The sequence below is a fragment of the Momordica charantia genome, assembly GCF_013281855.1.
Source record: "Momordica charantia cultivar OHB3-1 chromosome 6 unlocalized genomic scaffold, Mcharantia_2.0 BLBB01000006.1, whole genome shotgun sequence".
NCBI lineage: Eukaryota > Viridiplantae > Streptophyta > Magnoliopsida > Cucurbitales > Cucurbitaceae > Momordica > Momordica charantia.
Genome location: NW_028275164.1, coordinates 6,788,173 through 6,801,502, shown reverse-complemented (window position 1 = coordinate 6,801,502; position 13,330 = coordinate 6,788,173). Strand labels below are relative to the sequence as shown.

General features: G+C 44.8%; 1 protein-coding gene across 1 annotated transcript; it reads left to right on the top strand.

Annotated features, from left to right (window-relative positions):
• LOC148210602 (uncharacterized) lies at positions 1–13,200 on the top strand. Its single transcript, XM_088126150.1, has 3 exons — positions 1–1,012; positions 1,093–1,475; positions 12,849–13,200. Exons 1-3 carry the CDS (start codon positions 836–838, stop codon positions 13,198–13,200), a joined length of 912 nt encoding a protein of 303 aa, XP_087982276.1. The 5' UTR covers positions 1–835.
• Positions 13,201–13,330: the final 130 nt, after the last annotated feature.

Here is a 13,330-nt window from a genome sequence, read left to right as displayed (position 1 = left end):
TATATGTGCGCAAGGAAAGGCGCATGCGGTATAGTTAAGGGGCCGACCTCCATCAAGGGATGGGTGAGGAAGTGGTTCTACGCTTCTGGGGAATGGCTTGCAAAGGATGAGTCAGGTCGTTCCTTCTTTGACGTTCCCACTAGGTTTGGGAACCTAGGTACGGAGTAGTTCTTACTTTTTGTGATTTTCTTTCCCGTCATTCAGGTCTAACTCGGACTTTGTCTTTGTGCAGTATCAATCCGACCAGTCCCCGAGCTTACGCAAGCCTCTTTCGACACGTTGAAATATTACAAGGAGCATTTTCCGAGGGGTAGGAAGGTCGGAACCTTGGTGACCGACAAGCTGCTGCTTGAGTCCGGGCTGCTAGATTACAACCCTGCAGTTCGTCTCATTGAATCCTCAAGGCCGAACTCCGAACTTGGTATGCCGAGCTTGCTCCCCCCTTTTTCCTCTAACTTTGTGTTGACTCCTGTTTTTGTTTTGCAGCCATGGTTTGCGGATTTGCAAGCAACGTGAAGCGCAAGTCCAAGGGCCGAGCCCATGCTCTTGAGGCCGCCCAGAGTTCGAAACCTGCCACTCCTGCTGTGATAGGGCCAGCCTCGGAAGATCCAGCTCCAGTGATCGAGCTGGAGTCTTCTGGGTTCCTTTGAGGGAGAAGCGCCTCAGGGATCAGACCGAGGCGGTGGACGTCTCGCCCTTGGGCGAGGAGGTGAGGGAGGAAGTCCCTCTGAAGCGAAGGAGGAAGAAGAAGAAGACCACCTCCCCCTTGGAGGTCGGAGCTCGTGGGGCCCTGCCTACGAGCTTCGCAGATCGGGTGGACGATCCTGAGGCCAGGATGGGCGGGACGTCGGACGTGACAGCACGGTTCAGAGTCGAGCCGTCAAGTTCTGGGGTGAGGGACCAGGTGTCCCGCATCTCGGCTGCAAGTTTGGACCGCTGCCTCAGAAGAGCGTCCAAATTTGTAAGTGACCCGGGGTCCGTCCTGCAGAGGACCATCGACTACGCCGCTGAGGTAAAATTGGTGTCTTCATTTTTGCTCAATTTACCTAACAGGTAGCTCGGTCTAACTTACTTCTTTGTACCTTTTCTCAGGCGTTTGTTGCTTCCATTCAATCGGCTCTGGCCGTGAAGGCCGAGCTGGATGGGAGGGAAGCTCTGGCAGCGAGGGAGAAAGAGGAGTTCTCTGCTGCCTTGGAGGCTGCCTCTTCCACCATGAAGGATGAGCTGCTGAAAGCTCACTCTGAGGTGGAAATTTTGAAGGCTGAGGTGGAGGCCAAGGCCGAGCTGCTGAAGAAAGAAGAGGACAGACGCAAGGCCCAGCTCCGAGCTGCCCATGCTATCACCAAGGGCTTGGAGAAGGAGAAGTTCCAACTTCTCAAGGAGAAGAATGACATGCTCCAGGCGCTTGAAGCGAAGGAGGAGGAGCTGAAGCATGGGACTGCCGAGCTGGAGACGGCGAAGGAGGAATCGTTCAGGCAACATCCTGACTTCGATGGATTTGTCAAAGACTTCTCTGACGCGGGCTTCAAGTTTCTCATGAAGGGCATTGCTTCCGACATGCCTGACCTTCAGATCGATCTTGGTGGTCTGAAGAAAAGGTATGCCGAGCAGTGGGCGTCTGGGCCTAGCGGCACCCCTGGCCCCCAAGCGTTGGTGGATAAGTATGTCAGAGATCTGGACTCTGACTACTCCGATCTCCAAGAGGACCAGGTCGGCACCACTCAGGAGGGCGCTCCTCAAGCAGGCTCTTAGGCGACCACCCTTCAAGAGGCTTTTCGCTGTCTTTCTTCCCTTCTCTTTTTTTTTGTTTGTAAGTGTCAGGGCAGAGCTGCAAGGTCTATAAGCCTTGGCTCTGCTCTCCATTTAATGAAGAAGTTTTGTTCGTTTTTACTTTGGTGTTGGCAACATCTTTCCTTTCTTTGCTTTGTCTTTGAATGTAGCCAATGTCACCTCGCACCTCTTACTTTTGAGGTCGCGCCTTCAATTAAAATAATTGAAAGTTTGAATTTGAATCTATGTCTAGTGTTCAATGCATTGCACCAACTCTGGAATTTTTAACATCGCACCCTTAACTTAAAAACGTTAAAAGGCTAAAATCCTAAGTCCGTCGCTGTTCTTCATATCGTACATCGTACCCTCAGGTTCAGAGGCTTGATCATTTTGAACTTTTTACATCGTCCCTTTACCTTGAAGGTTTGAATTTTAAGTTCATCAGTGGTTTTGGCATCGCACCTCGTACCCTTAGGTTTTGGAGGATTGAATTCAAACCGACTGCTGGAACGTGATCGTGTGGGAGTCCGTGGCCCCCATTTAATTTCTGGTCGAACTCGGAATCATGAAATTAAATCATCACATTTATTCCGATCACAATCCCCTTGAAACAGTTTTTACAGATCCATTGAAAACCATTTTGGCGTTTCAAGGATAATAACGCTTCAGGTGCTCCGCGTTCCATGGGTGCGCGAGGACGTCTACTTTCAGATCGGCCAATATGTACGTCCCAGGTCGGACGATTCCCTTGACCACAAATGGCCCCTCCCAGGTCGGGTCAAGGGCACCCACATGGGTTTGGACCTTCCTTAAGACCAGGTGTCCGACTTGGAAGGTCCGAGGTCGAACGCGGGCGTTGTAGTGTCTGGCCATTCTGCCCTGATATTCCCCAGGCGTAGCTGGGCCATTGCTCTTCTTTCTTCCAACAAGTCGAGGTTGAGGAGCAGCTCTTCCTCATTTGCTGTAGGCTCGTAATGCTCTACTCTGTCAGATGGCATGCCGATCTCAACCGGGACTACAGCTTCGGAGCCGAAGGCCAGGGAGAACGGGGTCTCACCCGTCGATTCTCTTTGGGTGGTCCGGTACGACCATAGAACCTCTGGTAGCTCCTCGGCCCACCTGCCTTTCTTGGAGTCCAGTCTAAGTTTGATGCCTCGCTTGATGATCTTGTTGACTGCCTCCACCTGCCCATTTGCTTGCGGGTGTGCGGGGGACGAGCTAAGGTGACTTATGCCAAGCTTGCTGTAAAAGTCTTTGAACTTTGCGTTGTCAAACTGCTTCCCATTGTCTGTCACAATGGCCTGCGGTATACCAAAGCGACATATGATATTTGTCCACACGAAGGACGTGACTCTGGATTCCGTTATGTGGGAGAGCGCCTCGGCCTCGGCCCACTTTGTGAAGTAATCCACAGCCACTACAGCGAACTTTGTCTGGCCTTTGCCCGGAGGGAAAGGACCAATAATATCTACAACCCACTGCGCGAATGGCCATGGGGCCGTGATAGGGGTAAGTAGCTCGGGAGGTTGGTGGATCACGTTTCCGTAGCGTTGGCAATTGTCGCAAGTTCTAACGAACTTCTTGGCGTCCTGGCTGAGGGTCGGCCAATAGTATCCTTGTCGGATCACTTTGGCTGACAGAGACCGGGCGCCTGAGTGATTGCCGCACACTCTTTCGTGGATTTCTCTGAGGATGTATAAGCCCTCTTCAGGAGTTAGGCATCTAAATAGAGGCAGGGAAAAACCGCGTCGGTACAATGCTCCACCTCGGACCACGAACCGAGCTGCTTGCCTTGCCAACTTTCTGCGCTCCTTGGGGTCTTGTGGTGAATTGCCTCTAATGAAGTCCACAATCGGGTCCATCCATGAGGGCTCTGGAGCGTCGATCTCCATCAGATCTGGCTCCGAGATCGAGGGATTATCTAAGATCTCGACGGGGACCGACCCAGGTCGGTCTCGTACGCTGACGCTAACTTGGCCAAGGCGTCGGCATTAGAATTTTCTGCTCGGGGAACCCGGCTTACTTCGTGAGTTCGAAACTGGGCGAGGTACGATCTGACCTTGCCCAAATACTTCTCCATTCGGGAGTCTTTGGCTTGGTACACTTCCTTGATCTGGCTCACAACCAGCTGGGAGTCGCTGAAGACCTTAACACAAGAGGCCCCCAATGCTCTAGCGATTCGCAGACCGGTAATAAATGCTTCATACTCAGCCTCGTTTTTAGAAGTCCGGAAGCCAAACCGCAAGGCATACTCAAATCGCTCGCCTCCTGGTCCGAGCAAGATGACCCCGGCCCCTCACCCCTTCTCATTGGAGGATCCGTCGACATAGATTGTCCACGGTAGGTCGGACTCGCTCAGCTCGGAAGGTGGTGTGAGCTCGGCTATGAAATCTGCCGCTGCTTGTCCTTTCAACGCAGTTCTGGGTTCGAACTGGATGTCGTACTCACTTAGCTCCATTGCCCACTTCATCAGGCGTCCAGAAGCTTCTGGCTTATGGAAGATGTTTTTTAGGGGCAAGTTAGTGAGCACCACCACAGTATGGGCTTGGAAGTATGGTCTAAGCCGTCGGGCCGAGGTGACTAAAGCGAGAGCCAACTTTTCCATTTGAGGGTATCTGGTCTCGGCTTCGGTCATAGCTTTGCTTGTGTAGTAGACCGGGTTTTGCCGCGCTTCCTCTTGCCTGATTAGGGCCGAGCTGACGGCACTGTCAGACACTGCTAAGTACAACTGGAGCTTGTCCCCTGGCAGGGGTTTGGCGAGCAAAGGTGCCGAGCAGAGGTAACTTTTAAACTGCTGAAATGCTTGCTCGCACTCCGCTGTCCATTCAAACGACCCTTTCTTTCGTAGGACTTTGAAGAAAGGAAGGCACTTATCTGTCGATCTTCAAACAAACCGGTTCAGGGCCGCAATCCTGCCATTGAGGCACTGAAGCTGCTTCAGCGTCTTAGGTGCCTCCATCTCGAGCACGACCTTAATCTTTTCGGGGTTGGCCTCGATCCCCCGGTTGTTCACCATGAAGCCAAGGAATTTTCCCGAAGAGACTCCAAAGGCACATTTAGCTGGGTTAAGCTTCATTTGATATGTCCTCAGAACCTCGAAGGCCTCGGTCAGATCGGAGAGATGCGACTTAGACTGCTTGCTCTTGACAAGCATGTCGTCCACATACACTTCCATATTTCGGCCGATCTGCTTGGCGAACATTTTGTTCACCATTCTCTGGTAGGTCGCTCCTGCGTTCTTTAAACCGAAGGGCATGACCTTGTAACAGTACAGATCTTGGTCTGTTATGAATGCGGTATGATCTTGATCCGGGACATGCATCTTGATTTGGTTGTACCCAGAGTAGGCGTCCATGAAGGTGAGCAGTTCGTGCCCGGCTGTGGCGTCCACGAGCTGATCAATCCTCGGCAGTGGAAAGCAATCTTTCAGGCATGCCTTATTTAAGTTCGTAAAGTCTACGCACATTCTCCACTTTCCGTTAGATTTTTTAACTAATACAACATTGGAGAGCCACTCGGGATACGAAATTTCTCTTATGTATTTAGCTTGCAAAAGTTTGCTAACTTCCTCAACAATTACGTCACTCCGCTCCTTGTTTATAGATCTTCTTTTTTTTTACAGGTCGGAATGACGGATCTATGCTGAGGCGATGCGTCATAATTTTCGGGTCAATGCCAGGCATGTCCTCATGGGACCACACAAAGACGTCCGAGTTGGATCTGAGGAAGTGGATTAGCTCCTCTCTATCGGTGGCCCCCAGCTTGGTTCCTATGCTTACTTGCTTCTCGGAACTAAGCAGAGGAACAAGCTCGAGCTCCTCAGTGGGTGCGGCAAACTCCCTCCTCGGTAGGTCGGCCTTGAACTCGAGCGTCCCATCCCCACTGGCGAGAGGTTCGATGGTGCAGACCGATGAGCCTTTGAGTGCGGAGGCATAGCACTCCTTCGAAGTGGTCTGTTCTCCTCGAACCGTGCCCACGCCATTGAGGGTGGAATACTTCAAAACTTGATGAAGTGTCGAGGGAATGGCCCGAAATGAGTGGATGATGGGTCTCCCAAAGATGGCGTTATAGGCCGATCTACCGTCAATTACCACGAACTCGGCCATTTGGGTGACCTGAGTTTGGTCCTGCCCAAGCGTGACCGGCAAGTTGATGCAACCCTCTGGGATGACCGATTCTCCAGAGAACCCAACCAGCGGTGTCGGGCTTTTCTTCAATTGCGACCTCGTCCATCCCAGGGCGAGGTAGGTCGGTAAGGACAGGATGTTAGCAGATGCGCCTCTGTCTACCAGCACCCTCCTGACCACCCATGATCAATCAAGGGAGCGATCACAAGTGCATCATTGTGGGGCAGGTGGACCTCCTCCAAGTCTGCACCGTCGAAGGTGATTGGGCAGGTCGGCCTCTGCTCCCTGATGATGCACACCTCGCGCTTGGCTGCACGAGCTAACTCCTTTTTTTTATGTCCGGACTGACCCCCGTTTGGCCCTCCGAAAATGGTATTGATGACCGCAGGTCGGTCAGTGCGCCGGGGCGGCGTCCTTCAACGCTTCTGCTCTTCCTTTTTCTCTGCCGAGTTGGTCCTGGGCTTTCCCACAAATTTCTTGAAGTAGCCATCTTGAATTAGGTCCTCAATTTGGCGCTTCAACTCCCAGCAGTCCGACGTGTCATGGCCGTGCTCCCGATGGAAGCGGCAATACTTGTCTTTGCTGCGCCTCTCCGGGGCTCCCTGAAGCTTCTCAGGACGCTTGAGTAGTTTTTCCATTCCGGACTCCTCGATGTTCGTTAGGATCTCGAAAATTGGAATCGTGGTCGGGGTGAAGCGTTCGTAAGGTCGGCTCCTGGTAGGTCCGTTCTCCGCCCTCCGATACTCAGCTCGGCCGCTGGAAAAGGATCCCTTGTCATTGGACTTGGAATCTGCCTTTTCTATATCTTTTCCACTTCTGCCCCGGCCGATCTTTTGTTCTGGTCGGCCGGTTTTGGTTCGGAGGAGCTCCTGTCCATCGATGACTTTCTTCGCCTTCTGAAGCACCTCGGCGAAGGTGGCCGGGGCCTCCTCTCCAAGTTTCACCGTGAGGGCTTCGTCGGCTAGACCGGTGAGAAAATAGCACATGGCCGAGTCATCGGAGTAGTGTGCGACCTTCAATTGCTCCTCTTGGAACCTGGTGACATATTCTCGCAGCGTCTCACCCTCCTTCTGTTTGATGGTGGCGAGATGAGTCGCTGTCTTTTTGTCATAATGCCGAGAAGAGAACTGGGCGAGGAACTCCCTTCTCAGCTGAGAGTAGGTCGAGATCGACCTGGCTGGCAGTCTCCGATACCACAATCGCGCGCTGCTAGTAAGCGCGATCTGAAAGGCGCGGCATTTGATTGCGTCTGATGCCGCTTGGAAATCCATGAGGCCCTCAAATACCTCAACATAATCCTTAGGGTCCTTTGACCCATCATAAGGTTTCACGGTAGGAGACTTGAACTTCGGAGGGATCAGTGCTTCCAAAACGTCCGAGGTGAATGGCGATTCTCCTAGGTCGCCATCGTTCAGTGGACCTTCTTTCTGCTCACATTTGGCCTTTAAGGCCTCAACCTGAGCATCGAGCTTGCCCCTCAGCTGGTCGAACTCCTCCCTTGTGATCATCCCTACGGGAGTTGCTGGGTTATGAGAAGATTCAGCCTGCTGGTTGGAGCTCCGATGTGAGCGGGATGGTGACTGTCCTTTTCGGAAGGATGAGCCTCTCTTTCTGTTGAGATGCTCACGGAGGTCTCCCCTCTGGCGAGTGTGTCCCTCGCTCTCGTTGTCTTTGGGATGTTCCTCTTCGACTGGGCCGAGGTGGGAACCCCTTTGCTCGCGTATGTCAATGCGCGTCACTCAATTTTCAGATCGGGACCCTGCGCCTGCAGCTAGTATCATTTCGTTATACATTTTCTCCATGGACCGCATTTGTGTGCGCATTGCCTCCATTTCTCTCTAGAGTGCGTCAAAGTTCTTACTTGTTGGAGCCGGGGCTGGACCCCGAGCGCCCTTCTTAGAGGTCCCACCTCGGCCACGGGTGGCCTTGGATGGCCTTGGGTGCGCAGGTGGTAGGACAGGCGCGGTGATTCGTGCCGACCTGCGGAGGGGTTCTGTTGCTAGGCCGTCGTGACCTTGCCCCTCTACCACTGCTGCTCCGACCTCGCTCTGGTGGGCATCGCTGGCAGCTTGGGTCCTTCGATCTGCCGTATTGGTCGAATTTGCAGGTTAAACCATTTTCGCTTGCGTGTTGGTTTAAAAGAATTGGGATGACTTAGATTGTCGTCCCTACAGACGGCGCCAAATGTTTATGCAAGGATATGCACAACAGTGTATTTCAGATTGCAGCTCGAACTCGGCCTCCGGACCGATCTGAATACTTGGGCGGACCTGCACAAAAAGGTGAGCACTCCGACGATCAAGTCAGTATAGGTCGGATTCCCAGTTTAGTTCGAGGTCAGAAATCATCGTACCTGATCGTGGAGTGAAGTCCTCTACTTATGGGTGGTAGTCCCGCTAATCTCGCGACGGTTACACCTGGTAATCTCGGGACCGTCGGTTACACCCGGTAATCTCGGGACCGACGGTTACACCCGATAATCACGTCGCTGACAGTAGCTCACCTCGGCCCCCACCGAGCTTCCCGGTAGATCGGACCTCGGCCAGGTTCACCTCGGCCCTCATACTTAGCATCTGTCAACGCTAGTGGTGGTGATCTCGGCGGCCCGAGCTGGGCATGACTCATGAGTCATCTTGGGACACCAATAAGGGTCCTCCACGTGTCCAGGGTATTCTCTCCCCCAAACATATATTTTTAGTTCTTCCTAGACACTTTAAAGGGTATGCTACATACATATTTAATCATGAATTATGCTTTTATTTAATATCTGGTAAAAGAAGAAAATATGAAAAAGAAGAAAAAACTAAAGTTGATCTTGTTTTGGGAAAAAAATTACTTTTAATTGATTATGCTATACTAATAATACTATGTTGATATATCATTGGGCAAAGTTATGGAATCTTTACTATTTGAAAATTTTTGAGATTTTTTTTGCCAACTTTTAGAGGCTATATTCGTAGGTCCCACTTTATTTACAGTCTCCTTTTTGTTTAATTATTAATTTCCCTCTTTATTTCTCATATATTTCCACGGCATATAACTAAAAAGCTCGACTATTCATTCCAGATATTAATTTTAGCTTAAAAAAGCTCTATTATTTTCCCCTACGTCTGGAAATTATTGTTAGGCAGTGTAATTAAGAAAAGTTATTCGTACTCAAAAAATAAAAAATAAAAAATAAGAAAAGTTATTCTTTTTTATACTTGTCCCTGTTGGTTTTAGAAATTTCTTTTTTTCTTTCTAGGGGCGGAGAACACCCCAAAGAACTAGTGATAGGTTTTTCACTTATTTAATGGTGGTGGTGGCTTTTCCCTTTTATAGGTGTCTGGCCGACTAGGGAGGATGTTTTGTACATGATACAACGGTGTTACTCGTCATACAGGGTACAGATTGTTAGACTAGGACATTCTTGATGCACGATGGGTACTCTGCCACTTGACCAACCAAACCTTTGTAGATTATCGTCTTCAGGGTGCAGCGTATCACAATTGCACCTTTCAAAGGACTCCCAAAGCGATTGTGCGGCACTTGGGAGCCCCAAGCAAGTCAACCAACGAGAATCGGATAGCCGGCAGCACCACAGCTATATATCGAACCTCCACCGCTGTTCTCGAGAAAACGGTTTTGGAAAACAAGGTTAGAGAAAAAAGGTTTGGAAAATGTTTGAAGACATTATGTAAAGCTTTGTTATATGATTGAATGCAAGAGAATAGATTAGCGGCAAGACAAACATACAACTCGGTGTAGGGAGGAGATTACGTGTACCCCTATAGTACATTATAAATCATTTTGCCTTTGCAGGCGTGAACATGCAAAGTGGCGATGAATCACTTGCCACAAAAAATACAATGAAAAGTAAATAACATGCAAAAGTAAATACATGCATAAAAGTATGAGGGAAGAGGTTGTTATGAGCATGCGGCCATGGACGACATGTTCTGGACGAGCATGACCATGACACACGTCCCCACATAGTAGATGTGCAATCCTCGTTCTCCCTTACCCGTACGCTCCGCGCCATTGATGGTCCCACTTCCAACTACCGTCCCCCAGATCCTCACACGTCGTTTACTCAAATTTCTCCCTCAACAACAACAATAATAATAATAATTATTATTATTATTATTTGTTGGAAAAATGAATAAAAATATTTTTACTACCCATTTTAAATTTTATATGAAAAAAAAAAAATAAATATCCAAAATTTTATGTTGCATTTTATAAGTATAAAAAAATGATAAAATAATTATTTGATATATGTTTTGGGGAAAAAAAAATTAAAAATAGTAACAAGAATCAATAAATTGGATCTTGTTGTTTCCAAAATTTCTATACAATTTTCAAGGAATAGTTTGGATAGCTTGGGGTATCGAGGAATAACTTTGACGTCTTGGATTCAAACCATATGAAAACAAAACAATAAAAAAAATGATAAAATTACCCAACGAACCCTAACATCTAAGGTTTGAAAAAGGGGTTATGTTTCACTTTAATTTAATCATGATGTGTTTACGTCTTTTGTTTATGTGGCAATAATGAAAAGGTGTTTTCTAGGTAACTAACTTTATTATATATATATTTTTTTAAAAAATGGTAATCTTTTTTTAGTATAACATGCTCACAACCTTTTTACTTAGAGATATATGACAATTACGGTGAGCTATACTCGCTTTGAAACATTTTGTGCCTTGGTTTGAGGTGATTGCTAAAATAAAAATATAATAATATCCATTAAAATTATAGGACCAAAATAAAATTAATCTCAAACCATAAAATCCAATATAAACTTTTGGAATTATAAGTATAAAATTAAAACCAAACTTAAACCATACGGTGGGCTAAATGGGTAACTAAATCCAAATATATTATAAAATAATAAATAGGAGCTGGACTAAATTGGTAATTAAATCCTAATATATTATACAATAATAAAGAGGAGTTCAAGTAAAAGTACAAAAATTATAGTCGGCATAAATATATCTCAACGAGTTAATACATTACTTCGCTATTTAGAGAGGAACAAAAACACCCACGCAAAATTATCGAGTTGGCAGGAAGAGCATCCAATAACAAAAGAATTAAATTATTGCAATATAATTCGGAAAAGATTAAACTGATTAATTACTTTTTAATATTTACGCAAATTAAAGTGTCCTAAAATAAATGTACTAGATTTTCATTGGTATGTTCACATACCTATAAGTTCAATATTGACATAAATGAACCGATAGTTTTATAGTACCGTAAAATTATTGAAAACAGTTACATATATATATCAACAAAATATTAATATTAATAATTTTAAATTGATTTAAAAATAGTAAAATATTCATTTATTTAATTTAAATAGTTATCATAGATTTTTTATTTGTATAACATTTTCAAGAAGATCCATCACTATTGATATTTTATTTTATATTTTAATCGAGATTTCCATGACATTTTGAGTTGTGTTGAAATGGGATAAGAGATATTGAGCACAATTATTTTGCAAGGGAAGTCGTATTCATACTGAGCCGTAGATGTGGATAAAATAAAATTTTGGAATTATTTGAATTGAGTGAGTTATTTTGTATTTTAATTTAATTTGCACAGCTCCCTTGACATGACATTCCAGATATAATAGATTTTTTTTTTTTTTTTTTAAATTCTGTGGTTGAGGATTATTCTTTAAGAATAATTCTGTGTGATGTTCGTATTGTAGTTATGGTACATATGAGTTCGATTCAACGCACGAGATTCCATCTTTTCTTTGTTTTATTTTTAGGAAAATATCAATTTTACCTCCAAGAAGGGAAAGCGAAAGTCTATTAACTTTTATTTAAATTTTCAATTCTATAAAAATGCACCTTTAAACTTTCATACAAATTTGACCCGACTTCGTAAAATTATAGCATTATTGATAGTTTTATTTATAGAATTATTGATAGTTTTATTTATAGAATTATTGATAGTTTTATTTGTGAAAATTGATTTAAATATTATTTTACTTCACATTTTTTGTTTTTTACTTGGATTTCTGTACTTTTAATTTTCGTTTATTTTAAATCTTATATTTTAAAAAAGTCCATTTTAATCCCTCTACTTTTAAGAAGCAACCACTTTCATCAATATTTACAAAATTTATACACAAAATTTATACAAAATTATGGTTACATTTGAGAAATTAGGTGAGTGGAGTGTTGTTAAAAAAAGTAAGTGTCAGACGAAAATTATGATTGAAATAAATAAAAAAAAACGAGAGTGAAGGGATCAAAATAGTTAGTACATGGATCAAATTGATGTTTTAAAGGTACATAAGCTAAAATGAACAAAGTTGAAAGTAAAAAATCAAAACGAACCGTTTGAAACTATGTGAACCAAAATGAATAAGAGTGTAATAGTATTCAAACCATGAAAATTGTTGAGATTTTGGAGAGTTGTTTTATTATGTACCCAATTTTTTGGATATTTTTTTTTACAAATTAGTGGATGAATTATCTAAAGATTTTGTTTTATTGTTTTTTGGAGCATAAACCTATAGTCCAGTACCATGAAATTGAAAGTTGATATGGAAAATCGATGCATCTTACCAAGATTAGATGTAATATTTTATTTTTGTTCCTCTATTATTTTATTTTATTTTTCTTTTTGGCAAACCACCGTTTTAAGGTGGACAAATTACATATTTGGACCTTAAAATCTGATTTATGGTCCACCAGATATTATTAATGATCGATTGAGATTATTGGGACTGGATTGTGATACATTCGATTAACAAAACAATTGTCATGGTATGACAAATATGGACTTTTCGAAACAAGGTGGTGTTTGGAGGCGAGGCTCCCAACCAACAAATTTTGGCACTTCACATTGACGAGCAAATCTATATTTAGGAAATTTCTACTCATAATCACAAGAGGGACAACAACTTGAGCTCAAATTCTAATTGCATGATAAGGCAAAGTGCAGTCTCAGCAACAACGTCAATTCAAGCACAAGTTATGCCTCTGTTATGGAACAGAAAAACATCAAGTTCTTAGAAGCCTTGACGATTTTGGAGGGATTAAGAAGCATCGGTAATGAAGACGATAAAGAGATTTACCTGGAGACGGATTCGTTGGAGATGGAGAAGTTGTTGAACAACGCCGACGCAGATATCACTGAAATTCATTGGATTGTTGACGAAATTAAATCCCTCATGGTGGAAAAATCGGTGGTCTCTGTCCTTTTCATCAGATGGGAAACAAATTCTTTGGCTCACATGGTTGCTCGTCGGGCTTCGGCAATGGGGGTTTCTATGAGGTATCACTTGAATATTTAATTTTAGTAAAAAAAACAATTCTACTTATTTGACAAAGTCAACAATATCAGTTAAGATGAACTTGGCTCCACGGTAATTGACACATATTTATAACATAAATAATGAGTTCGAATCTTTACCCCTATTTTTA